The 26,102-nt window shown below is 38.2% G+C and overlaps 1 protein-coding gene across 3 annotated transcripts in view; it reads right to left on the bottom strand.

Annotated features, from left to right (window-relative positions):
* Positions 1–25,882, bottom strand: part of rad50 (RAD50 homolog, double strand break repair protein) — a 33,260-nt gene extending 7,378 nt beyond the window's left edge. The window contains exons 1-25 of one of the 3 annotated variants that reach the window (XM_085470670.1): positions 25,812–25,882; positions 25,145–25,293; positions 22,076–22,213; positions 21,819–21,902; positions 21,244–21,395; positions 20,928–21,113; positions 20,639–20,843; positions 19,460–19,588; positions 18,616–18,781; positions 18,313–18,371; positions 18,004–18,138; positions 17,328–17,534; positions 15,739–15,921; positions 15,304–15,461; positions 15,013–15,188; positions 13,925–14,162; positions 10,908–11,097; positions 10,560–10,686; positions 9,762–9,955; positions 9,373–9,483; positions 8,956–9,048; positions 8,587–8,700; positions 8,315–8,442; positions 8,038–8,139; positions 5,609–5,731 (exon numbers count right to left, since the gene is read on the bottom strand). In XM_085470670.1, coding sequence (XP_085326796.1) covers positions 5,609–5,731; positions 8,038–8,139; positions 8,315–8,442; positions 8,587–8,700; positions 8,956–9,048; positions 9,373–9,483; positions 9,762–9,955; positions 10,560–10,686; positions 10,908–11,097; positions 13,925–14,162; positions 15,013–15,188; positions 15,304–15,461; positions 15,739–15,921; positions 17,328–17,534; positions 18,004–18,138; positions 18,313–18,371; positions 18,616–18,781; positions 19,460–19,588; positions 20,639–20,843; positions 20,928–21,113; positions 21,244–21,395; positions 21,819–21,902; positions 22,076–22,204 — 3,389 coding nt within the window. In that variant the 5' untranslated portion in view covers positions 22,205–22,213; positions 25,145–25,293; positions 25,812–25,882. Of the gene's footprint in view, positions 1–5,608; positions 5,732–8,037; positions 8,140–8,314; positions 8,443–8,586; positions 8,701–8,955; positions 9,049–9,372; positions 9,484–9,761; positions 9,956–10,559; positions 10,687–10,907; positions 11,098–13,924; positions 14,163–15,012; positions 15,189–15,303; positions 15,462–15,738; positions 15,922–17,327; positions 17,535–18,003; positions 18,139–18,312; positions 18,372–18,615; positions 18,782–19,459; positions 19,589–20,638; positions 20,844–20,927; positions 21,114–21,243; positions 21,396–21,818; positions 21,903–22,075; positions 22,214–22,366; positions 22,385–22,741; positions 22,986–25,144; positions 25,294–25,811 lie in introns of those variants that run through there. The other 2 variants (XM_085470669.1, XM_085470671.1) reach the window with 2 other exon arrangements.
* Between the last annotated feature and the right edge of the window lie 220 nt (positions 25,883–26,102).

Genomic DNA, 26,102 nt, shown 5'->3' with positions numbered 1-26,102 from the left:
TAGCATTTGTTCCTGAAAAGTTATTCAAACGATTAACTGTGGATTTAAATTCTGTTTATTTTTTTCATCAATCTTACAATCCATTAGGATACAGTGAACTGGAAAGGTGAGAAAGTAAGTGTATTGTGAAAGTTCACAATATGCCAGGTCTGGGGTATCAGATACAATTTGTTATGGGAGCTTACTTAAGGTTAGCCATGTAAATGAAGATAACATAGAATAACACATAACTGAAGATAACACAGAAAGATAATATATCATCTTAGCACCCTAACGTAAACTACCTATATCTGTAATAATCTATGGGCCTACAATTAAAAGTCAAAAGCCTGTATTGGCTTCTATTTATAAAAGGCTTTAGCGACCTGAACTCAAAACAAGTGCTCGCATCTGCACTCTGCACACGCAAACATGCTTTCAAACTGCTGACTGCACCGAATAGTTGAACTCTTTGCACACAACAAAGTGTACTGTTTCATACCTAACTCTAAGTTAGAAAAAGTTTTTTCGCCATGAAATGTAGTGGGGGATGAGTATGTGGCAAGCAGAACATATAGGTCAAGAGCCAGATAATTCCGAAAACTTAACTTTTGCAAGTGTTGCATTATGTAAATCGGGCTGCTAATTAGTCTGCAAATTGTAATTATAGGTGTAATTTAGCATTATTAGGCAGGTCAATATATATATTTTTCTAAAGATAAAAAGCATGCAGTAGCAAAGTGTCAGAACTAAAAACCAATGACCTTTCATTGAAACTGATGAAACATTATTAAAGTTTAAAATAAAATGTGCAAATGATTCATAGCTGTAGTTTATGAATGCAGTCACATAGAGTCTTGAAAAAAGTTTTCCCAAGATAAATTAACAGCATTATAAAGGCAACTATAAAAATAGACGAAGAAGTTGAGCAGCAAAACTAGCTTTTTTAATATATTAATTTAAAACTAATCTGCTTTTTGGAATCCATAGAATCTGTTTAGTTACTCAAGAGCCTGGTACTTCACATGAAAGACATGACTCATTTTCAAATTATTTTATTTATAGAATGACTAAAGGCCACCTACTTCGTGCAAGACAGTGAAGTAATCTTTTTTTTTTTCCCTTCACTGAGGCGTCAACAAGACCACCACAGGAGGCAATACGTTCAGTCAACGTCAAAAAACAGAGGTTATCTGGACAAGCTGATGTGATGTAACACATCAAGTGGAAAACTGCCCTGTGATCTAGTTGAAATTCTTGGAAGCACCATCCTCTGGGGTAAAGCGAGCCCTGCTTGTTATTAATAGGCTGTACAATTAGACATTTTGCTTCCCACAATTAACTCATTCACTGCCATTGACGTCTATAGCCGTCACTTGCAGTGAATGAGTCAATGGGTTTAACTCATTCACTGCCAATGGCTGGCAGTGAATGAGTTAAATGAACATGATCAAATAATATTTCAAATGTGTGCTATGCCAACAAAGCGCAAAGCAAAAGCACTCAAGCGCTCTTCAAATCACCGCTTGATGGCGTGCCAATCACAGCTGTTTGCTGGCCTGCGAGACATGATGCTTCCTGAATGCACTTGACTGAAGTGATATACTACGGATAACAGACCTGCATATCTGCACATCTATTGAGCCCACAAAGACGCACTGAAATCACCAACACAAGTGCATTCCATTTGGCATGCTATCCACTAAGCAAAAGAAGTACTTTCAGACCTCACAGAAATGATCAACCCCATGGACAAAAAATAATGTGATTATTTTTCCAAAGTCCCAATAGCTGTCATGTATGCAAAACAAGGCAGATGAAAAAGAGAAGGATCTCTCAGTTGTAGCTTTACTACAAGTTTTATTCACATCCATCATAAAGCAAACTTTAAAGCTTGCTTCTAGGAAAGGCAAACAAAATAAACACCTTATTTGACTGCAAAGATTAATTAACAGGAATGCAACACAATGTAAAAGTGTAAGCAATGCCCTGTTGATTTAATTTAGTTAGAATTCTTTTAAAACATTTTTCTTCCAAAAATTTTGATGAATTTAGGTTAATAAGGAATACTTAGATAAAGATTTTTCCAAAACAGTAAAAAAAAGATAAAGTTAATAAAAACGTCACTATGCAATACCAGTTAAACTGTATCAGATTTCAGCCTGCACTCGGCCACCAACTCAAAGTACTGGAAGACACTGACATCACTTCCCACCCTGTCAATGCTGCTGACGTTCCAGCTATGAAGCTAAAAACTCTGCGGTAGTTCTGGTGACCTAAATTCAAAGAGCCTCATCAGGAAGACAAGCACAAGATGTGTCATTACAGTAAAACTACAAAAGCTTTTTAGGACAGAAGACGTGCATAAAACTTACCAATATTTCTTCATGTAGGCAGGAAAGTGGTAATATTTACACATGTATACATTTTTTGAGCTGTGTAAAAATATAAATCAGAATAGTATGTATAAATTTGTGATTACATCAACTAGGATTGGTAAGATTGACTTTGCACGCCCTTAGATGAAATCGTGACATGTTTTAATTTAATCTGGATGACCTGCTCTACATTTGCTATGTCAGATACCAACTTATACAACCAGTCAAAAGTTTGGACACATGTCATTTTATCGTTTTTTTTCTTATTTTCATGACTATTTACATTGTAGATTCTCACTGAAGGCATCAAAACTACGAATGAACACATAGAATTATGAAGTAAACAAAAAGTGTGAAAACATGCTCAATATTTTAGATTCTTCAAAACAGCCACCCTTTGATTGCTGCTCTGCACACTCTTGGGATTCTCTCCATGACTTTCATGAGGTAGTCACCTGAAATGGTTTTCCAACAGTCTTTAAGGAGTTCCTAGACATGCTGAGCACTTGTTGACCCTTTTGCCTTCACTCTGCAGTCCATCTCATCCCAAACCGTCTGAATTTGCCACAGGTGACTGTGGAATGTTGCAGGATGCTTTTGTAGCCATGCTGATTCAGTGTGCCTTCAATTTTGAACAAATTCCCAACAGTATCACCAGCAAAGCACCCCCAACCATCACACCTCCATGCTTCACGGTAGGAACCATGCACGTAGTGACCATCCGTTCACCTTTTCTGAGTCGCACAAAGACATCGGGGGTGGAACAAAAAGATCTCAAATGTGGACTCATCAGACCAAAGCACAGATTTCCACTGGTCTAATGTCCATTCCTTGTTTTTCTTGGTCCAAGCAAATCTCTTTTGCTTGTTGCTTTTCCTTAGAAGTGGTTTATTAGCAGCTATTTGACTATAAAGGCCAGATTTGCGCAGTCTCCTCTGCACATTTGATGTTTAGAGGAGACTGCTACTAGGACTCTATTTATCCTCAGCAGCAGAGGTAACTCTTGGTCTTCCTTTCCTGGGCTGGTCCTCGTGTGAACTAGTTTTGTCGTAGCATTTGATGGTTTTTGTGACTACACTTGGGGACACATTCAAAGTTTTAGCAATTCCCTGGACTGACTGACCTTCAGTTTTTAAAAGTAATGATGGGCAGTCTTTTTACTTAGCTGATTGGTTCTTGCCATAATACGAAATCTAACATGCCTTGACACATGCTCAATCATCCAGATAAGTAAATGTCAAAAGGTTGCTTCTGTTTGTCTGGATGGAACGTTTTCATTCGGAGAAACAATCCATCACTCATCCAAGTGACTTATTTAGTCTCAGCTGACTGCAGGTTTCCCCAACCTTATAAACAGTACATTTATACAATGACTGAAACTGAATGGACAAATGGCTGTGAGGTCAGTTCCTTGATCATTAGTTTGCAAATTGTCAAGACCACTGATCAACAACCACAATGACAAAACATTTCTCCCACTGTAAATGCTACATCCAGATGAAAATAATCAACCTTTTGGGATGAATTCTAACAATTGTCAAATAGGGCTATTGTGTACCAACCTGACTTCTGCACAACACAACTGATGCTCCCAACCCCATTAAGAAGGCAAGAAATTCCAATAATGAACCCTGACAAGGCTCACCTGTGAAGTGAAACCATTTCAGGTGACTACATCATGAAGCTCACTGACAGAAGGCTAAGGCTGTCAACAAACCAAGGAGTGGCTACTTTGAGGAATCTAAAAAATAAAACCTATTTAGAGCTGCTTCTTTTTTTGCTACACGACTCCATATCTTGCTTCATATATTTAGTGTCTTCAGTATGTATCTACAATGTAGAAAGTAATTAACTTACAGAAAATCCATTAAATGAGAAAGTGTGTCCAAACTTTTGACTGGTCGTGTATGTTACTAGGTCACATTGAGGTTCCCCCCCCCCCCCTTCTTTCATTTAAACCATCTTGTGACATAAAAAAAATTAATAGACTTGGAAAGTTGGTTTGCACTTTCTAACCAGCAGCCATGAATCCAACATTTTATAAAATGAAATTTTTAGTGTAGATGTTAAGTGTGACTGAAGAAGAACACATCTCAGCAGATATTAATAAAACTATACTTTGATGTGGAAATGAACCTCCCTCTAAGCGAAGTTTGAAATTGAAGCAAGTGAATTTTTTCCCTCAGATATGCATAGACGTCCAATTAAGGCCTAACTAGTTAATGATGTTCTGACACAAGACCTACTAGTACTGTTCAAACTGCAACAATGCAAACAGTACATCAACTCAGAAAGAAAGGTTCCATGTAATGTCTGAAGTTTACAACACCCTGCTTAACTCAACTTTTACAGCCCTGTAGTCCTACCAGAGCCCTGATGTCTACAAGCCAACAGCTCTTGGACATTTCTAGAGAGAGGCTAATAAGCAGAGGTGATAGGGCCTGTTTATCTGTGAAACAATCTGCTTTCTCACATTAAAGCTGCGCAATCTCTCAGTCATTTTGAAAACGCTGAAAAAACCTATTTATTTTTACTTGCTTTATCCTGGCTTTTTATTGTGCAAACACAGACACATTTACTTCTATAATTTTTTTTTTATTTAATGATTTTTGTTTTTTTAAACTGAGGTTTGTATATTTATAATTGAGGTTTATGGTTTTTATTGCGTATATCTGTTTATATTTATTGTAGACTCACTCATAGATATGTATTATGTATATTTTGTGTAGCATGTATAGCACTTCTTGATCTCTGATGAAGACTCACAAGTCTCACATTAACAAGTTACTGTTCTAATACAAGGGAACGTGTCAAAAACTCTGAACTCCTGACACACATTTCACTATGCATTTCATGTTATTTATCTGTGGTTTTACCCTGAAACTAATCAATCTCATCTGTTTCAGTATGTGTCACCATACACTTCCATTTTCCCAAGCTGAGTAAATAGCTGACTAAACTGCTTAGCCATGTTTCTGCAAGTGACACTCTCTTATACGTGAGGGAAAAGCACAAAAATCTGCACAAGATAGAACTGCGATAATTTGCATCAGTTGACACCGTCATTTCCTGTTGACATTGCAAAGTATCACAAAATATGGTAGAAATCTTTCTTTATTCAACAAAGCTGTCAAATGAAAACTATTTACAGAATTTTAAAAGAAGACCATAAATCAGATGTTATGTATGGAGAACTATTTTTTGTTAATAACCACAAGCTGTATATATGCATATGTTAGGACAAAACTTACTGATCAAGAGCCTTGTAGTAGAGATCCAGGTCCTTGATGACCAGTTCTGTGGTCCTCATTGTAATCATCTTGTTTCTGTAGCGCTCATCAGCTTTGTCATACTGATCCTCTCGCAGCTCTTTCCTGTAAGCAATATTTTCAAATTGCACTTTTAGTTTAATGATAAATCGTTGAATAATAGAGAATGACATGGTTTTCTGTTACTGTTTCTCAACACTACCCAGGGCTTTGATAACTTAACTTTAACTTAAACCATTTTTAGTACACTAGGACACATCAGTACTACAGTATTAGTGCATTAGATGTCAGTCGTCTAACGCAGCGGTCCCCAACCCCTGGTCATTTAGTACCGGGCCGCGAGAGTTGAGGCGCAGATGCGAAATTTGTGGTTTTCAGGGTTTTTATCGTTAACTCTGTTTCCCTGGGTCTTTTCCCGTGTGTTATGAATAAATTTTCTTTTTTTGGTACCGGCCACACAGAAAAAATAAATAACTTCCTCATGCACGATCACCTGTCTTTGCCTTTAAAAGAGTTCGAGTGCTACTTCCTAATCACAAAAGACCCACGAACTGACACGGAATGGATCTGCGACCCATTTGTCAATAAACCGGGTGAATCCAGCATGTCTGTGCAAGAAGAAGATCAACTGTTGGAGATCACAACAGGCCTTAAAAGTATGTTCGAGACATCAACTTTGCCGGTATTCTGGATAAAAGTTGTGGCAGAATACCCCAAGATTGCCACAACAGCACTAAAAACTATGTTTCCATTTCCAACATCATATCTGTGTGAAGCGGAGTTTTCTGCAGTTACAGCTACCAAAACAAAATCGCGGAGCAGACTAAGCATAAGCAACACACTTCAGGTGTCACTGTCCCCCCTTACGCCCAGGTGGGATCGTCTCGTTGCAGAGAAACAGGGCTCTCGTTGATTTAGCATTATGGCGAATTAGATATTTTCAAGTACTTTATATTTGTTTTGTAGTTGTGTGTCTTATTTTGAAAGAAATATTTAACTGTTACCATAGCGACCAGAGAGCGTTAAGGTTACTCTAAATGTTGTTGGTGTATTTCACACACTCAGACAATGTTTGCCAACATCAAGTGTAAAATGAAAAATTGGTATGCAAGATTTTGTTCAATCAAATATACACTGAGACAATAAAAGATGATCTTAACTTACCTCTTATTTTATGTTTGCATATTTATGTGCCTTATGGTTTACCTACACATGTCAAATTACATGCTTGAAAAGTGGATTTTGTAAGCTGGACTAATTCACATAGCTTAACATCCCATTGCCTTTGAGTACATTTTTACAATTATTTCATGTTTGATACAGCCCTTAAATACAGCAAAATATTAGTCCAGTTATGCTCCACCACATTCATGTCATTAGAGTCAAATGCCAGATCCTTCCCAGTAGGGCTGGGCCATATTATACCGTTAAAGGTAATACCGCTGTAATGTTAGGCAATGACAAGAAAATGAAAATTCACGATAGAATGTGGATAAAACGCGCATGCGGAGTGCCTTTGTATTCATACACACATACGGAGAATGAGAAAGGCTAAAACAGATTGTTGAATGAAACAGATGAACCAGAATTGGTTTGTAAAAATGGTGCAACTTCAGTGACGTGGAACTGGTTTGGTTTTTGTCCATCAGATAGCTCCAAAGCACATTTTTTTGTAGAACATGCAAGCAGGCCGTCGTTATTACCGTATTTTTCGGACTATAAGGCACTCTTAAAAGCCTTTAATTTTCTCAAAACTTGACAGTGCACCTTATAATCCGACGTTACAATTGTGGAAAATGACATGTTGCAGGCTCAGAAATGGTAAAAATGGGTTGGTGGCTAAGAACCTCTGGGGTCCTAAGATGTACCTGTGTGCCTTGGTTACTGAACACCTGATCATAGAGGAGAAACTCTTGGACAAACAGACAGAGGTGTATCATAATAGGATGACTTCACACACTCGGCTGTACACTCTATGGTACACATAAGTATTGGTATTAATATTCTGACAGGGATCTGAACAATACACAGTATTTATAAATGAAAACAAATAAAGTTCTAATTCACAGCAGTCTAATCCAGAATATATACAGATATAGCAGAGGTGTTATTGCTGCGAAAAACATCAACAATAATGGTTAATCATGCTGTGTTTTTATTATATGATAACATTTATTTCTACTGAATTAGCTCAACGTCTCTCGGGATGGAAGATCTATTGGAGATTCACTTCTTGTCATCCTCATTTGTTTTACACAGAACCTGAATGGACAGCTGCTTTTGGGATATCATGTTTTTCCACAATTTTCCAATCAGTTTTCTTATCTGTATTATTTCCTCATTTTCTGCATGACCATATGTGTATAGAGTAAGCTCTGTATGTGTAAGTGCCGCATATCTGCATGTTTCACCTATAATGCAGTATCTCCTCCTCAAAGCCATTCTGTCGGCCCAATGCAATACTGCGGTTTCTTTTCAAATCCTCCAGCTTGCGCTCTGCTTCACGCCGTTCTCTGGAAAACCACAGAAAGAGATGAAGGGAAGGAATTTAAAATACTACAAACAGCTCTGTAACATTTACAAGTGTTAAGTGTGGCATTTCTGATGTGACGGAGCCTGAAACTATTTTAATTGCTTGGTTGCTTCACCAATCATGTGGAAAATTGATAATGGGTGTGGTGCTCTTACTTGCGTAGCTGCATGACTTGCATGTTGCCCATGTCCTTCATAAGAGCCTCACGTTTACCCAGAACTTCTTTCAACTCCTCAACACGTTTTCTCAATGTCAGGTTGTCCTGTAACCAGCGCTCCTGGACCTAGGATTCATTAAGAAGGTTTAAACTTTTAAAAAGTGCTTGCCGTACTCATGTAGCTAGAGTTAGGCGAATCTAAAATAAAGTTTCTTAACTTCGTTTTAAAGTTACGAAACATGAAACAGTGTTTGCTCTGTTATCCTGTACCTTTTGAGTGTCTATGTCCTGACGGATGTTTCCCATTTCCTTATTAATTTTCTCCTTGTGCTTCTCAGCTTCATGGAGCTGAGTGTTAGTTTCATGGAGCTCAGACTCTTTTTGCTGCAATGATAGGGTCCGTGAAAGGGTTAAACACATTCAGAAATAATAAAATCAACACATTTACAGTCAAGCTTCTACAGCTAATCTCACAAGAAACAATGCTAAAGTGTTAAAATGAAAAAGTTGGTGTTTCAAAGTTATATAAAATATATGCGCACCTTTTACTCCGAGGCTACAATTCAATATATGTCACAGAATAAATCACTGGGGGTGGGGGTTGTGATGCATCTTGTACAACAATGCCAAACATGTTACCTCTTTATATTCATCTTTGCCCTCATCGACATATTTAGTGATGTCTTTTTCCAAAGTGGTGATCGCCTTTAATTTCTCTTTAATGGAGCTGATCTGTCAGAAACACAGTCAGAATTCAGACTTAGATGAACAGATATTCACAGTTTATTTGTGGCAGAACAAAGGTCTTACAAAAACATAATGCTCTGTCATTATCTATTAATATGTGTATGTGTGTGTGTGTGTGTGTGTGTGTGTGTGTGTGTGTGTATACAATACAAAAAACTATGACATGACATGCACAGCAAATTAAATGGAAAAAAAACTTTAAATGAAAACTGATAACAAGTAATTGCTCCGTAAATGTAAAGTTCTGTGCTGTTTTTTCATTATAGAGAAAGCACGTTCCAAAAGAGACAAAAGTGAGACTGTGCCCACCTTCTCCTGCCCTTCTTCCTGCTTCTGCCTCTTGCGCTCCAGCAACTCTTGTTTCTCCTGCTGTAGCTTCTCCAGAGTGGCAGACAGAGGGGACAGCTGTTCCTTTGCCTCCTGGTAAACCACAAAGTGGAACAGGAAAAAAAACCCACACACAAAAAAGGGACAACATAGAAAATTTATAGAATTTTTTTTAAACCATGCAACTAAAAATAAACAATGTTCACCAAACATCTGGTAGCCATATATAATGAATATATAAGACTTGATTGTATGATTATGGTACATTTCTGTTATTTTGTATTAAGAGTATGAGAATAAAGTGTGAAACATTTTAATCTTCATGTGAATATAAAATATGTAAGCACAAAAAAAAAAAAAAAAAAAAATACCCTGATGTCTCTGGTCAAGGATTGGATCTCAGTGGTGAACTCGGCACACTGCTCCTCCAGCTGCTGCTGTTTCTGCATGTCACTGCTCAGCTGGAGCTTTTCTGCTCGTGTCTCATTCACTGCACTTCTAAGCATCTGTATCTGTTCCTGCTGGTCCTGGATCAGCTTACGTTTCAACTCCATCTTGCTGGAAGCTGAAAATATACAAAGAGGTAAAGAGAAAGAAAAAACAACTAGCAACTAGAGACACATCAACAAACCAGCCAGGGACTCATATCACACGATTTCCAGCATCTTTGGTCACTGATGACCGGCAGGGTCAATGCATACCATTTTATTCATGAACAACATGCATACAGCGGTGCAAGCGATCAGTTATATGAGAGTAAATCGCAGGTGGAACAAAAATGTTTTTAACAATAAATCCAATCAGTAACTTAGATGATCGTCAACAGGCTGAACGAGGACATCTTAAAGAAGCTAACAAATGGCTAGCAGCCTCGGTATGAGCAAAGAATCAAAGCAGTAAAACTGTTTAAGCTGTTTCAGTGAGAAAAGTAATCTAGTGTTTGAGCGAAATCAATAAAACAGCCCTTCTCGAATAACTGCTTCTATATCTTCATACCCCCCTCCCAGTCACACTCCTTATGTAGGTCCTCAGAGCATGATAATTGAGCCAAATTCTTAAATTAAAAAAAAGAAAGAAATAAAAGATTTTGAGTGCCAAAGTTAGAAAATTAAGAATGTAAGAGACACAATTTCCCCGTGAATGGATGTGCTTGCTTTGTGTCATCTTACTGGTGTCTAACTTGTGCTGAGTTTCTTGTTTCTCCTGACTGACTTGTTGTGTGGTTCTGGTCAGGTCTACTCCTTGGAGTTTTGCTGCATGCTGAGCGATTTTCCTCTCCACGTCCTTAAGGTCCATCTGAAAAGCAAAAGAAAATCCAAAAAAGGACATTGCTTAAATGGAACTCTAATAACAACATCAATCAACAAGAATAATTTATAGCCAATTAAATATCAGGAAAATAAAGAAGAGAATGAAGAAAGGTGAGAAAACAAAGGCCCACAAAGGTTTAAGCTGGGTAAAGAGAGATCAGGAAAGATATAAGTGCAAGTCCAGAACGACAGGCAGGAGGTTAATACCAGATATCTGTCCATGAGAGAAATGTCCTGCAAGCAGGCCTTGGCAGTTTCTTCCTCAGACATCAGCGTGCCAAGCAGAGTCTCCTGCTCCTCCACGTCACCCTTCAACCTCTCAATTTCTCTATTCACAGTCTGTAGACGGTTTTTCAACTCCGGTAGCTCCTTTTCCTGAAGCTGTACAATGGACTGTCTGAGAGACATGACAATGAAAAGTAAATATACTTTGAAAGTGTGACACTTATTAAAAACCTGTATGTACAACAATGTCTCCTTTTGACACCTTGTTATTAAAGTCTACAAGCATATTTGGAGGCACATTTTCAAATATCTGTCACAAAACTATGAAAGAAGAGTTTTGGAGTCATGTCGTACGTACACTTGAGTTATTATAATATACAACTGCAGAACACAACAGAATTATTATTCAACATTATTAATAGTTAAAAGACGTCAATCTCCACCCCAAAAAACCAAACCAAACCAAAATAAACCTTAAGGGCATTTGAGCGGATGGTGGGGGTGCGGGGAAAAAAGAAAACTCTTAAACCCCCACAGTTCTCACGATTCATCTTGTGAAAAACCACCTTTTCATCAGTCTCTGCCATAGAAATGGCTGTTAATATACTAATTTATAAACCAATAGTCAACCTTTTGTTATCTGACAAAGTTGAATTCATGTAAAAAGAAAAACGCTTTAAAAAGGTGTACTACATCCCACAAAAAGGTAAGTGTTCTCAGACTAACAATTCTGATAAGGTTGCTAACCTCATTTCACTTGAATAAAGGCAGCCTTTGAGAGACTGTGTAATCGCTGGGTAGATTTTTCAGATAACGTTCCTGAATGGCTCAAATCACGTATCACTGACAGGAAATTCTTCATCTTTGGCGGAGATTGAGTATCACTCTGTGATGTTCTACACGGCAGTTGTCATTGAAGTTGACAGTAGTTACATTTCTCACATTACTGTACATGTTGCTATTTACCACCCTTATCAGACAGCATAACATTTGTTACCATGACAATGATGTACTGAACTATCTGGCCATACATTTAAATGGTAAATGGTAAATGGCCTGCATTTGTATAGCGCTTTTCTAGTCCCTAAGGACCCCAAAGCGCTTCACACTACATTCAGTCATTCACCCATTCACACACACATTCACACACTGGCGATGGCAAGCTACATTGTAGCCACAGCTGCCCTGGGGCGCACTGACAGAGGTGAGGCTGCCGGACACTGGCGCCACCGGGCCCTCTGACCACCACCAGTAGGCAAACACGGGGTTAGTATCTTGCCCAAGGATATTTGGCATGCAGGCAGGAGGCAGCCTGGGATCGAACCACCGACCTTCTGATTAGTGGCTGACCTGCTCTGCCACCTGAGCTACAGCCACCCCCATTAACAAAAAGACATTAACAAAAAGATTACTGCATTTTATCTTCATAAATAGATTTTCAGAAGTTTGCTACTACAGTTTTTGACTTTTATGTCCCAAACTGTGGAATAGCCCACCTGAAAACATTAGGAAAACAAACCGCTGATAACTTTGTGAAACTCTTGAAAGCAAACTGTTGTGTCTATAATGTCTGTTTTCTGAAGGAGAGGAGAGGAGAGGAGAGAGATAACACACATATAATATAAGATATCCTGTCCCACGACACACAGTGGCCATACTATATGTGCTGAAAGGGGACACCTCTTAAACTAGTGTTTCTACTTAACTTAAGTGGAAACACTCATCAGAGTTAACTAATTTAACTTTATCTAGTGTTTCCACTGTAAAGCTGCACCTACTAATGAGTTTAGCTACATTTAGCTGAGCATTTAATCATCTTATTGCTTCCAAGTTAAAGAGACCTAATAAAAACAAACATCCCTTTTGAGAGACACTTGGCCTACTTCAGTGTCCTGAATTTGAACCACAGGCAGCCAAGACATTTGGTGCATTGCAGGGTCACTGAAGACAGGCTGTGCCTCATATGATAATACAATCAAACGAAAAAGTAATGGCATATCAGATGACTCAGAGGCTCGACTCAGACTCTGGTTGTAGAGATCACAGCTATATAAGGTGAATTAATTAAGTATGCACACATAAAATCAGCTCACATGAACTCATTGGATACATTGTCACACGGCCCTGTAGCAGAATATTCACACCCTTTGAAAGATGGCAGCTGAGAAAAGTTTTTCCATCTCCATTAATAAAACGAAGCAAACATAATGTACAGGCAGCCACAAGGTGGGGCTGAAAACCCTCGAAAAATTTAAGTACGTGACTATTTACATAAGATTATTTGTAAATATGACACTGAAATGTTTTCGTTTTTTGTATACATGTTTCTCTGACTATCATCACACTCACTATAAAAGTTAACATGAAAGGTTGTCCTGACAACAACAAAAAAGTGTCTGTTGGCTTACTAAACTATGTTCATCTCAGAGATTTAACACACACTGTATGTGTGTGTGTGTGTGTGTGTGTGTGTGTGTCCGTGTCCAGAATTTAGAACTATGACACTCTAGCTCCATCTACTGGAAAGGAAAGAGAACAAGAGACTGTCCACAGGCTAATTTATTTCCTTGTTAGGAAGAAAAATGGTAACTCTGTAAATTTTGGAAAAATCAATTAAAGATATTTACTTTTATGGTCATTTATTTATTTAAAAAATCAAACTCAGTATAGGAACCTTATGCTACACAGTCCTATAGACTGGTGTTTATCAGTCTATATGCAGTGCTGCTTAAATGCCTTTTGCTTATTACAACTGGGTGACTACAGAAAAGACATCAGGGATTTGTTCTTTGCACTGTTTTATGGTAGAGTTTTAAATTACTATGATGCTAAACAACAACAGTTCTGATCTTCTATTTTTTATTACTCTTTATTTTTTCAATTTTTTTCTAGTTCTAATATTGTTGAGGGTATCACCTGACATTTGTTTTTACTTGAGTTTAGAAGCAGAAAAAAAAAACCCACTCAAACTCAGATCAGAGACCCCTCTGGTTCAGTACCTCACAGGTTTGAGAGCCATCATCTCATCTTTCTTCCTCTCCTTCCTCTTCAGGTCCTGCTCTGTATTTTTCAGTTTGTCCGGCACCAGGCGTAACTTCGACTGCATGTCGTTGATAACCTCCTGCAGATCAGACTCAGAGGGGAACGTCCGCTGGCACACTGGGCAGCAGGGCTCCCTGTCCTCTGTCAGCTGACTGATGAATTGGGTGTACACTGCTGTGGCTCCAGCTAGCATGGCTATACCAGGACAGGTGCAGAAAGAGAAAATTTATTAATCATTTGCCAATTATTACTAGAAAAGACGCCAACCAACCACACTGTACATTAGGCTTTTAGTTAAAATGGGCATACACACTAAAGTCAAGTAATCACTTCCTTGGTTAACTTACTGCATACCCAGAGAATACATATATAGTTATATTCAATAGGAAATACTTTTCTTGATTGTGTGATGCTTTTGAATATGTCAACCAATTTTAACAAAGTTGATTCACTCGAGATTATAGCGCAGATGGAAAGATGTTGTTACATTAATTTATAATGTAGTCAAACGCACAGAAGATGCATTTAAAGAGCGACACACTGAACCTGTTAAATCCACCCAGCAACACAAAGGATTCTGTATTTCTTTAGAATGAACCTCATCAACCTCTGTAACATCTTATCTACATAAAAGATAAAATGTATATTAATGATGGACATGTTCATCACCTGTTGATCTGCCAAGTTTTAAAGAATAAGTCTGGCACTTTGGCTGTGGCCATCTTGGGTTTTTTTGTTTTTTGTTTTTTTTAGACAAGACATGATGATCAAGGACTAATCAATAAGTAGCTACTCTGCTTTATCCTCATTTTTACACTACATTGGGTTATTACAATGAACACCACTATATAAAACGGGAATAACAACTAGCAACTTATTGGGAAAGTAATTATGACAAAGTAAGTTCTATACAACTGGACTTTTTGCAGCCAGAGCACTAGTGAAAAAGAGGCATTTTTATAGTTTACAGTTAAGGTCCACACTGCAATTAAGGATCTTGTCAACTCCAAGGTGCCAATTCTAGTTAATTTTTTAGGCCATTAACCTCTTTGTTTGGATATCTTCTCCAGATCTTCTTGCAGTTTGCCCAGGTCCTGGTCTAGATCTTGACTACCACACACATTGAAGAACTTCTCTTCGTCACTGGTTAACTGCTGCTCCTTCTTACGCAGCTCAGCAGAAATGTGACTTTTGTTCTGCTCACTTGAAGCCAAGTCCTTACTGAAATGTAGGAAAAAACAGCAATATAACACCAATCAGTCCCTCTGAAAAACATCTTTTTAAAAGCATTTTCTTTCATCGTGTGTGTGCTTCAACGTAAATGCATTTTGCTAACTTGAGTTTTGCAAGTCTGTTCCTGGTGCTGTTAATTTCCTTGGACTTGGAATAGATCCAGTCCTCCAGCTCTCTCTTGTTGGGAAAGTGGCCCAGTAAGGACACCAGATCCTCACTGTGACGGGACTTGAACTTGCGTACCTGCTCCTCCTTTTCGCCCTAAAAGATTAAAAGAGCAAACGGAGAAATGAGAGTCTACAGAGAAAGGAAACATGATGTGGCAGCTGGCATAAAAGGGAACGACGAAGAAGGGAGGTTAGAGGTTAGAAAGAAGGTTAGATTACCATGCAGGGTTACTTGGTTTTACTACCACTACAGTACAGTTGGATGAGTTTCTGCAACATTTTTTTAACATCACCTTCGAGGGGGTCAACTCTAAGAAAGGCTGCAGTAATCAACGTTGACTCTTTTTCTTTAACTGTAGATGACACATTACCTTATTCTTTTTCAGCATGTCCATCTCCGTGCGTGCAGTCATGTGTGTGTTGAGCGTCTCCATCTCTTGATCTAGCCGTCTCTGTTTGCGGTCAAGTTCAGCTTTTTCTCTCTGGAGCTCCGAAACCTCAGCCTTCAGCTCTTCCACGTTGGAGTTCTGGATTGCACTCTGCAGCTCACGCTCCTGAACAGGAAAACAAACATTGAAAAAAATGGCATCAATTATACAACAAAAGACCACAGTGTGTCAGCAGTATAGTTCCAGTTAAACTTTCTATGGCAGAAATTTTAAAACTTCATTCACAAAAATGATAATAACAAATCGCAGGAATAATGCACAACTGTTTGACAAAAAAATTTCTGAACATTATGCAAACAATCTCTTCGAGAAAGCTCAGGAAATGTATATCTCTCTGTCTTACTCCCTTTCTGTGTGTCCTCTCTGTTATCTGTTATTCGAGTGTAGAGCAGGGCGATATGACCAAAAATATTTATCACTATATACATTTGAAAATTTGCGATAACGATATAACTGACGATATAATTGACACTAGACAAAATACTTTACGACTCCACAATTTTATTAGTGCAAAAAAAACCAAAACATCAATATATTTTTACTTAAACAAGCAGCTGTTTTTTTATGTGCATTAAAGTTATATAAATATTTAACAGTACAAATGCAAATTCCTTACTGACAGTTTAACCAAAAGGCATTTCCAGTGGAAATTGGCCGACATATCCTCAGCATAACCATGTAGAATATCCACAAAACTTAAAAAGAGGTTATACACACACAATACGGTAATATTATGTTGAAGCACAGTACGTATCACTCCGCGAGGCTCCTGCCTACGATAGCCGTAATGTTCCGACAACCCATCAAGCGGTGCGGGTTCGTAGCTTAGCAAAGTTGTACTAAAACATTTGACAGATTTTCGAGCACCGTGTATGACATAAAATCGTTTCGAGGTCAGTAAACACAACCAGAAGTCATACATAAGGCACACGGGATAATAAGGGGCACTGTCAATTTTCAGAAAAATCAAAGGATTGATTTTAAGTGTGCCGTATTTTCCAAAAAACACGGTAATAACGACGGCCTGCTAGCATGCTCTACCAAAAACAGCGCTTTGTGGTGTATCTGACGGATGAAAGCCAAACCAGTTCCACACCACTGAAGTTGCAGCATTTTTACAAACCAATTCTGGTTCATCCATTTCATTCAATGATCTGCTTTCGGCCTTCTCATTCTCCGTCGCCGAAATGCTTTTTCCGCCATGTGCGTATGAAAACAAAGGCACTGCCCTATTCGAGTGTTATCACCATTACTGACAAAACATCAAGTTACAACCTGAGCATTGTTACTTCTTTGTCTGGTGTGAATAAAGAGTCAAACATGCTACAAATTAAAAACATTTTTTGAGGGAATGTGTAGGGAGGGCACCAACATCTTTTTCCAGAATAACTGTGTGTAGGTTCACATGCTCTGTGTGCCCCAAACAAAGTGTAATCCTTAATATGGAATTCTGCAAATTAACCAAAAAACAACCACCTTTTAAAATTCACAGCAAAACAAAATACTCTCACCACTTTAGCCAATTCATTTTCCAGATCCTGCAGTCGAGTAGACGAACCCTCCAGCCTCTGCAGCTCTGCTCTGACACTCCTCAGTTCTTGCTGCTTCTTTCCCTGCATGTCTCTCTTCAGCTCCACTGTTCTCTCCAGGCCAGTTTTCTTATCCCTCATTTCATCAATAGACTGCTGCTTCTGCTGCTCCTTTTCCTGCAGATCGACCTTATGACACAAAAGCAAACGCAGGAATAAGGCACCATGAACATGACCTGCATATTTATTTTTAATTGCACAGTCCAAAATTCACGAGTGATGTAAAAACTTCTGTGAATATAGTAAGAGTGGAATTTTCAGTGGCTTCTTGTGTTCAGTAGTTAAAATCTTTCACAAAAGAGAAAACTGCACATGAAATGTCAACATCGTCTTAACAGTTTCTGTCTATATTACTGAATGTTTTATGGAAAAACCTTCTAAGACACTAGTGAATAATAAAGATATATTTATGTATTAAGAGTCTCTGCAGATGATCAGACAGAGAGAAAACAATAGCACTGCTTAACAGCATTAACCAGAAATGAAAAAATGAAAATATTTAAAAGAATTCTTGTCCATTTTGTTTTTCAACTCTGTTTGTAAATAACATGAATTCAGGAAAACTCTTGGTTTTTTATTTCAACTGAGAATTTCTTACCATAACTTGGCCAAGTGTCCCTTTTTCCTGCTCCAGTCTCTGCGTTACGTGACGATGAAAGCTCTCAAGCTGAAGAGCAGTGAAGGGTGGTCGGTCATAGCCCTCCATCTCCAGGTAGGTTGACAGAGAGCGAACCTGTGTGGGAAAGGGGAGGAAAAGGGAGGAAAAATATACCAACATGTGTGATTTGTTCAAGGAACAACCTAACATTCGCTTGACACTGCTGTGATGAAATTTTCCTAGTCTCTGTCACTCGATTATATTCATTTAAAGCCTCCATTACAACAACTGCGACTGTGCCCCCATTACCTGAGTGTCACGTTTCCTGATGTTTTGTGTATGGTGGTCAGCTTCCGACTGTAGACGACCTGGGAAGAAGGAAAAACAAAAGCAAAATAGGTGTAAGAAGCTAGTCTTGTACTAAAGAAAAATAAAGTTTATGCTGAAAAAAATAGCCTTAATAATACGAATATTTTCAGCCTAATCATTTATTTAGCATTGAGTGTGATATTCTGCCAGAATGCTGGAATATATTCAATCGTGCGTGTGCTTTCACATTCAGATACAGATGTTTAGCTACCCTGGTAGCACCAGGTGTACAGCTGTGGGTACCTTGTTCACCCAGAAGTTCAGCTTTGATTCTGTTGAGTCTCTGACACTCTCTGCCAGCTCTCTCCAGCTCCTTCTGGCACTCGGTCAGCCTTCGCTCCTTCTCCCTCACTGTCCCCTGGTGGTTCTGGTAAATGTCCTGCAGCTCCTCATCTGAACCCTGAAACACCTGCCACACACAGTAAACTGGTTTCAGAGTGGCTCACCGAGTGTAATTAATATAGACATTTGGACCTGCTTTTATAAATGCTTTAAAATAAAAACAGTATATAGTGGTAATAAATTTGGTCTTTCAGTCATAAATCTGCCCCAATTGCTCTGGTTCCATATAGTTCAAAGTCCTGATACTGTTAACTATAGGAATAGATCCCATCACCCAACAAACAGAAGTGAAAAGATAGAGTAGTCATGCTAGCCAAAGGTTAACTGGCTCATTGTTAAGTTAAACAATCTCATTCACCCTCTGTAGCTTTTTTTTTTTAATTTTTATTAGTTCCTCACTGAAGATAATGACACATCATACAAAGTGGACTCTAGAGTACAATGAGGCAACTGCTAAGCTTTTCCTGCAGAAGAAAATTAGCCTGTGTGGCAAAGTCTGGCATATTTACATGAATACATAAATATAATTAAGCCTATTATAAGGGAGAAAAACATTAATAATACAACCTCATTAACTTTGATCATGCATTTTATTATTTATCTCATACTTAATTTTTCAGTCTTTTTCATCCCGGCATTCCTCCTTTACGAAAAGTTGTCATTCCTAATTGTTCTTCTGCTTTAGGTTTTTCATCACAAAATAAAATAAAAAAAAATATATATACTACGTATATTATCAAATTACCTGCTCCATTGTTTCCTCCAGCTCCTTATTGTCCTCCTCCATCTGTTTCTTCCTGCTGTCTAAAGCCTTGATCTCATTATCTAGCTTCATCACTTTCCCGAGTTTAAGGTCAATATCCATCAGTCGATTCTGAAAAAGACGATTACCATTATACCTTAAATATTATTGTGCTATAAGCTTTATTCAGCTGATTCAGTGAATGAAGTTACTTAAAGCATTACTGGTTGTTCATTTGCAGTGAAATACAATAAACTTGTAACAGACTCCTACAGGGATGTATTTGCAGTGAAATATAAAAAATATATTTGGTCAGTTGATTTAATAAGAATAAGATATTTAAGTTATTTTATATATTTTATCCCCTTCCAAGGTGCTCATTGCACCCATATGCTTTGACACAGGATTAAAAAAAACAAAACAACAACTTTTAATCATAGCACACCCAAATAATTTATCCGTGTTCCTCAACTTCTTCCACTCAAGAAGAAATACTTGCAAGGTTTGAAATCTGCTTGCACCACAATATGTATGCATGTATACATACACTTCATTAGGTAAACCTCTTGCACTGCTCAGTGGCACAAGTATGTAACCAGCAAATCGCATGGCAGCAATGCATTTAGACTTAGACACATTCATTGCAGACACAGTCAAAACAGCCTGGTGAAATTTAAACTGAGCTTCAGAATGGGGAAGAAAGGTGATGATGATGGTCTGAAAAAGAGAAAATCTCCAGAGATCGGCAGTTCTCTGGCTTAAAATGCCTTTTGATGTAAGCGGACAGAGGAGAATGACTGGATTGCTTCCAGACAACAATAACTTAAATAACCACTCGCCAAGATTTTCTTGGCACATTTTGGACTCCATTGTAACAATTGAGCATCGTTTAAACACCACCGCCTCTCTGAGTGCTGATCATATCCATCCTTTTATGACCACAGCGTGCCCATCTTCTGATGGCTGCTTCCGGCAGGATAACACACACTGTCACAAAGCTCAGATCTTCTCAAACTGGCTTACTGAACATGGCAATGAGTTCAGTGCAGTCAAATGGCCTCCACCGTCATCAAATCTCAACCCAACAGAGCACCTTTGGAATGTGATGGGATGGAAGCTTGGCCTCATGGATATGCAGCCAACAAATAAATAAATACACAAAACACACATACACCAGCCCACCTCAAGCGGCTCAATCTGGTTCTCTATCTGCTGGACGCTGGCTTTTGAGGCCATCAGTTGGGCTTCCTTGGTGTCCACAGTTTCTCGAATTTGCTGGGCCTTCTCCTTGTTCTGCTTCAGGTAACGCAGCTCCACCTGACACTCTTTGACTGTCTGACTCTGTTTGAGTCGCAGCTGACGCATTGTCTCTAGAGCTTTGATATACCTGATCAGGAGAGAGAAATTGACATTAACAGAAATTCCTTTTAGGCTAAAACTGGGTAATGCAACACTTGTGTCGTCCATTTACTTGGTTGCAGCAAAAATGGAGTCAAATTTGTCTTTGAGTGCTTTTCCCTCACTAAGGGGCCAGTTAGACTCTTCTTGGTGGCAGAAGATGACATGATTTAGGACAGGCTTCGACACACCCAATGCAGAAATCATCTCCCGGTCCAGCTCACCACACTTAGAAGACAAGCTGACTTTCTCACCATCTCTGGATGAATTATAATAGACAGTCGCATAAGAAAAAGGTCAGGAAACCTTAGTATACAATCCACAAATATTTCTCTTTTTTTTTTACTTTAAACAAAACTTTACATAAGAAACATAAGATTTTGGCTTACTTCCATCTGGTAATGACCTGCTCTAAGCTTTTGAAGGTGTAGCTTTTTGCCTTCTGAGTGCATGACATAGAGCGTTGGATGGTCACTTTCTCTCCATTGACATCTGAGAATAGGAGGCGAATTTGAGCACGCACATCCGTCTCATGGGCATCCTGGAATCATATGAACATCGCTATACGTGAATAAAGGTGAAAAAATCATCCAACAAGGACCTGAAGAAGATGTAAAGGCTAAGACTGAATTTTAACATGTTCAGAAAATGCTAAATTTGAGAAATCATAACAATTCTTAAGGTATGAAGACAAACTAAACCTGATAAAGATATTTAGCACCAAGCAGTTAGGAGTTTTATTGTCATTTTCACAAGTGACTTAAATCAGGCTTTTTCACACACTTCATCCCTGTCTTATGTTTTCTAGTATTAAATTTGCATTTAAAACATATAAAATATTACAAATACACAAACAAATCTGTTGCAAAAAGTAATTTCAGATGCATGCCACACATTATGAGTCTTAAGTGTACCACTGCAGTCAGAAATAGAGAAATGTACTTTTAGTTCAACACAAACAAACCTTTGGATCATGAACAAATGCACCTCCTTTAGATCCAGGGGGAAGTTCTCCAGATGTTGCATACTTTAGGCATTCAATAATAGTCTGAAAGCATCAAAAAGAAATGAATACATGACAGCAGCATTTATCATTCTGGAATATTATTCTTCAACTTCCTGTAAGCCTTTGGAAAATACAAAAAGTGCTATGTCGACCCTTGTGTTCGCTGTCATGTTTCGATAAGTCAAGTATTGCTTTTGTCAGAAATGCTTTCGTACTGTTTTCCCTGCTCCATTGGGTCCGACCAGAACAGTCAGAGGAGTGAAGAAAGAGATGACTTGTTTGTCTTTATCCTCAATCCCAAAGCTCCTCACCCCCAGGATGCTCATCTTGTCGATCTTTGACATTTTTGCTTTCTGAAAGAGAAAAGAAGGAGAGGTGATGAAAATAAGACACACAGGGATTCTCTTCCCTGTGAGTCAACGAAATATAGTAGGAGTGACAGATTATTGGTTTCTTATTGGCAGTAGCCACATTAACAAACAGGTCTTATCAAAAGAATAACTAACATCAGATGATGTGCTCGCTGCAGCGTTTGTGGTTTTCAACTGTTATCAGTTTGTGCTGCGTAACCACTAATCTACACTGACAAGTCTTTCAGCAAAACAAACCTTCCGCTATAATATTTGATGACTTAAAAAGACCTGAGCTGAAAACTGGAATCTTTACCTGTTATGCTAATTAATTTCTTCAACAACAGACTATAATAAAGCTTAACTACAGAGTTAGCGGTGATTAATTATTTCAAAGGTGCTTCGGCGTTCAATAAACTGAAATAAATATTCTTGTAGGATACATTTAAATAAAGTAGCTATCTTAGTAACATGTACCCGACGTTCAGTATATTGGGTATATCTGGAAAGCTGGCAGAACAAAGTACTTACTAAGTGTTGGTTAACTCAGGAGGCTAGCTTTCATGCTACGTCGCAGTGTTTTTAGCAGTTAGCGCCACACTGACCCACAGCAGCGTGACACAGGGTTTAATTTCGCTCACAACAGTAGTGTACAGCCACAGATACGACGTGAATTCAACTCACAACAGACAATTTTTACCCCCGTGCAACTCGGACATGTAACTACAGTTTTCGCGCTGCTTGGGAAGGAGGCAGCGTGAGAGAGGCAGAGGCTGACTTCCGGGAGGAGGAACGTCAATATAGAATATGAACATAGAGCGGCAAGCTTACGCCATAGATCTGTCCATCTGTAGCCCGTGTTTGTGTTTTATTCTGCAAGTTACAGTATGGTCGAAAGTTCTTAAAGTTAGTTATTAGTTTCATTAGTTAGAATATGTTTGTTTCTTTTGCAAACGTTTCACCCTTTTTAAAGTAGTTTCCCTTTTGCAGTTATTTTTTTTATTGTGCAAATGTTTAATTTCATTGTATTTTTTGTAGTTTTTAATTATCATTTAAGTAATAACTTTTTTACTCGTTTTATCACAACATGGGGGTATTTGTTCGATTCTAATATCTGGAACGGATGTAATATCTGGAACAGAGGTGTCAAACATAAGGCCCAAGGGCCAGAATCGGCCAAAACAAAGACTCCAATCCTGCCCGCTGGAGTGCTTTGGAAAATGTGACTTTTAACTGTAGGTCTTACACCTTTTCATGCTGATAGGCCTCTCCCACAGCCATACTACACTAAAGTAATTAAGTAATAGATCAAAAATTACATTACAGAAAATAAATTGTTTTCACTATATAAATATAGACTTTTTTTTTCAATGTGTCCACAGTAAAAATAAAAATGTAATTGTACATATTTATTTCTTAATTTAAGCTTTTTGCTGACAGATTTCTTTCATTTTGTACGTCAGCATTTCTTCATTGTGTAGAAAAACAAGCTGCTGTAGCAGTTGCACTTGCTTTTCTTTAACTAAGATATCTCTAAGATTAAATATGCAATGAAATTTCTATACAGTGACAGAAAGGAAAGTTTCACTTTTCTGGTCATCTTAAGATTAAAATGGGCTGCATGTGGCCCATCATGTAAAATGAGTTTGATATCCACGACCTAGAACAAGGCTGAAAACACTTTTTTAAACGTTTGTTTTATATCTGTGCAGTGTAGTTTTAGTTACTTTTCCAAACCGTGTTTGTTTTCAGTTAACTAGTTTTATTTGGTTACTCGGAATATAAAAACATTGCTATACACTGAATGAGTTCATCCTTTCTCCACACAGGACATAACTTTCTCTTCTTCTTTCAGCTGCTCGCTTTAGGGATCGCCACAGCAGACCATCTGCCTCCATCTCACCTTTTCTTTAGCATCCTCCACTTTCAAACTAACCCTCCTTCACATTTACATCCATAAACCTGGCTGCTACATGTTTTCCATTACATCTGCTTTCACTCCAGTGCACATGTCCAGACCATCTCAGCCTTGCCTCTCTAACTTTGTCTCCAAACAGCTCAACCTGAGCTTTCCCTCTGATCTACTCATGTCCATTTTGGTCACTCCCATTAAAAATTTTAGCATATTAGCAGCTCTGCCTTCTTTTTTTTTTTGTAGGTGTTACCATCTTCAAACCATATATCACAGCAGGCCTCACTGCTATCTTGTAAAACATTCCTTTCACTCTTGCTGTTGTCCTTCTGTCAGAAATCACCCCTGACACTAATCTCCACACACTCCACCCTGCACTCTCTTCTTCACCTCTCTTGTGCACAGTCTGTTGCTTTTGGATGGTTGACCCCAATTATTTAAACAAAATGACAAAATGACAAAATGCCAGCCTTTTCTGTGCCACTTTCAGTGTTTGTGTTATCTACCATCTAGTATCTGTTTGAATGTTGAAAACATTTTACACCTGCATGGAAACTTTTCTGCAGCTATAACCCCATTCCCACACGTCGCCCTCAGATTCAGAATGAGTAGCTCCAGTCATGTGAATGTATACGTTTTGTCACAATATGTTGAGAGCAGCGTTTCTCCTGGCCCCATTGTGGTGATGTTATCAAAGGATGGAACAATGTTCACTCTTAAAAATAATTTAAAAAAAATCAAGCAAACAATTTAAAAAAAGCTTAGATGTGATATTTATCATTTTGTGGTTATAACTGATTATCCTGTGCTTGTATATTCAGCAACATGTTTAAGTAAACATGCCTTAAAATATGATGTAAGTAGCTACTTAATTTGTTGGTTGTCGCTTTGTAGTACATAGTGTTAAAAATTTTAATTAAAACAAGTTTTTGCATGTAATCAATAACAATATATACATTTTTAGAAAAAAATATAATTATATTATATTATATTATTGAAAAATCCTGGACCGAAATACTTACTATTCCCTGTGACTAAGCTCGATCTGTTCTTCTTCACTAGATATACCACAGGAGGGCAGTGTTAAGTTGCGGAAATTTAAGTGCTGCCCAAGGTTCTCTCTTCTCCTTCTCCCCTCGTCACAGCTTGGCAACCATTTCTTTCAGTATTCCTGTGACAAGATAAAACATAAGACAAACGTAAGATAAATTTGCAGTGAGGAGGTTGGTCACTAGTATCCCAGCCAGTTTGATCAGTTAGGATGCCGATGGTGTTTATTTCTAACATGCTAACATTTCTACATTTAACATCACAAATTAAAATCAGCTGTAATGTAATGTAAAAGCTAAAAGACACATTTTTCCATATTGTAGTCTGGAAGTAAAACTGGACAGAAAACAGATGGCTTCAGAAAAAGAGGGAGAGAAGGAATCTAATTGGAATAAAGGGAGAGGAGTTATTTTCAGCATGTGTTTGGGGTTGAAGAACAGTTTGAAGACATCCGCAGGGACCTGCAGGACTGGTGTTCCCCACCTGCAGCTAACCCCTAAAACCCAAGAACATCATCTCTCTGATGTCCTCTCATTTCCCTCCCCTCTGAAAAACTGCAGCAGACACACACACACACACACACACACACACACACACACACACACACACACACACACACACACACAGACACACACTTACTTCCGCGAACTGCCTTCTGCTTTCAGCCCACTGATTCAGTCCGTCTGTGTTATCAGACTGACTCATTGTGCCTCAATCTGTCCAGCTCCTGGCCTTCTTTCTATTTTCATCCTGTCCTGACATAAAATGCCATGACCTTGTGCCTTGCACTGAACCACTGGAGATCTATCTATCTATCTATCTATCTATCTATATATATATATATATATATATATATATATATATATATATATATATATATATATATTCAGTGTTGGGGAGTAACGGAATACATGTACCGCCGTTACATAT

Source organism: Copadichromis virginalis, linkage group LG10, assembly GCF_057382275.1.
Source record: "Copadichromis virginalis isolate Kocher_CV1m ecotype Utaka linkage group LG10, C_Virginalis_male_GT1.1, whole genome shotgun sequence".
In the NCBI taxonomy this organism is placed as follows: Eukaryota; Metazoa; Chordata; class Actinopteri; order Cichliformes; family Cichlidae; genus Copadichromis; species Copadichromis virginalis.
This window is presented reverse-complemented; position numbering and strand designations above follow the sequence as displayed.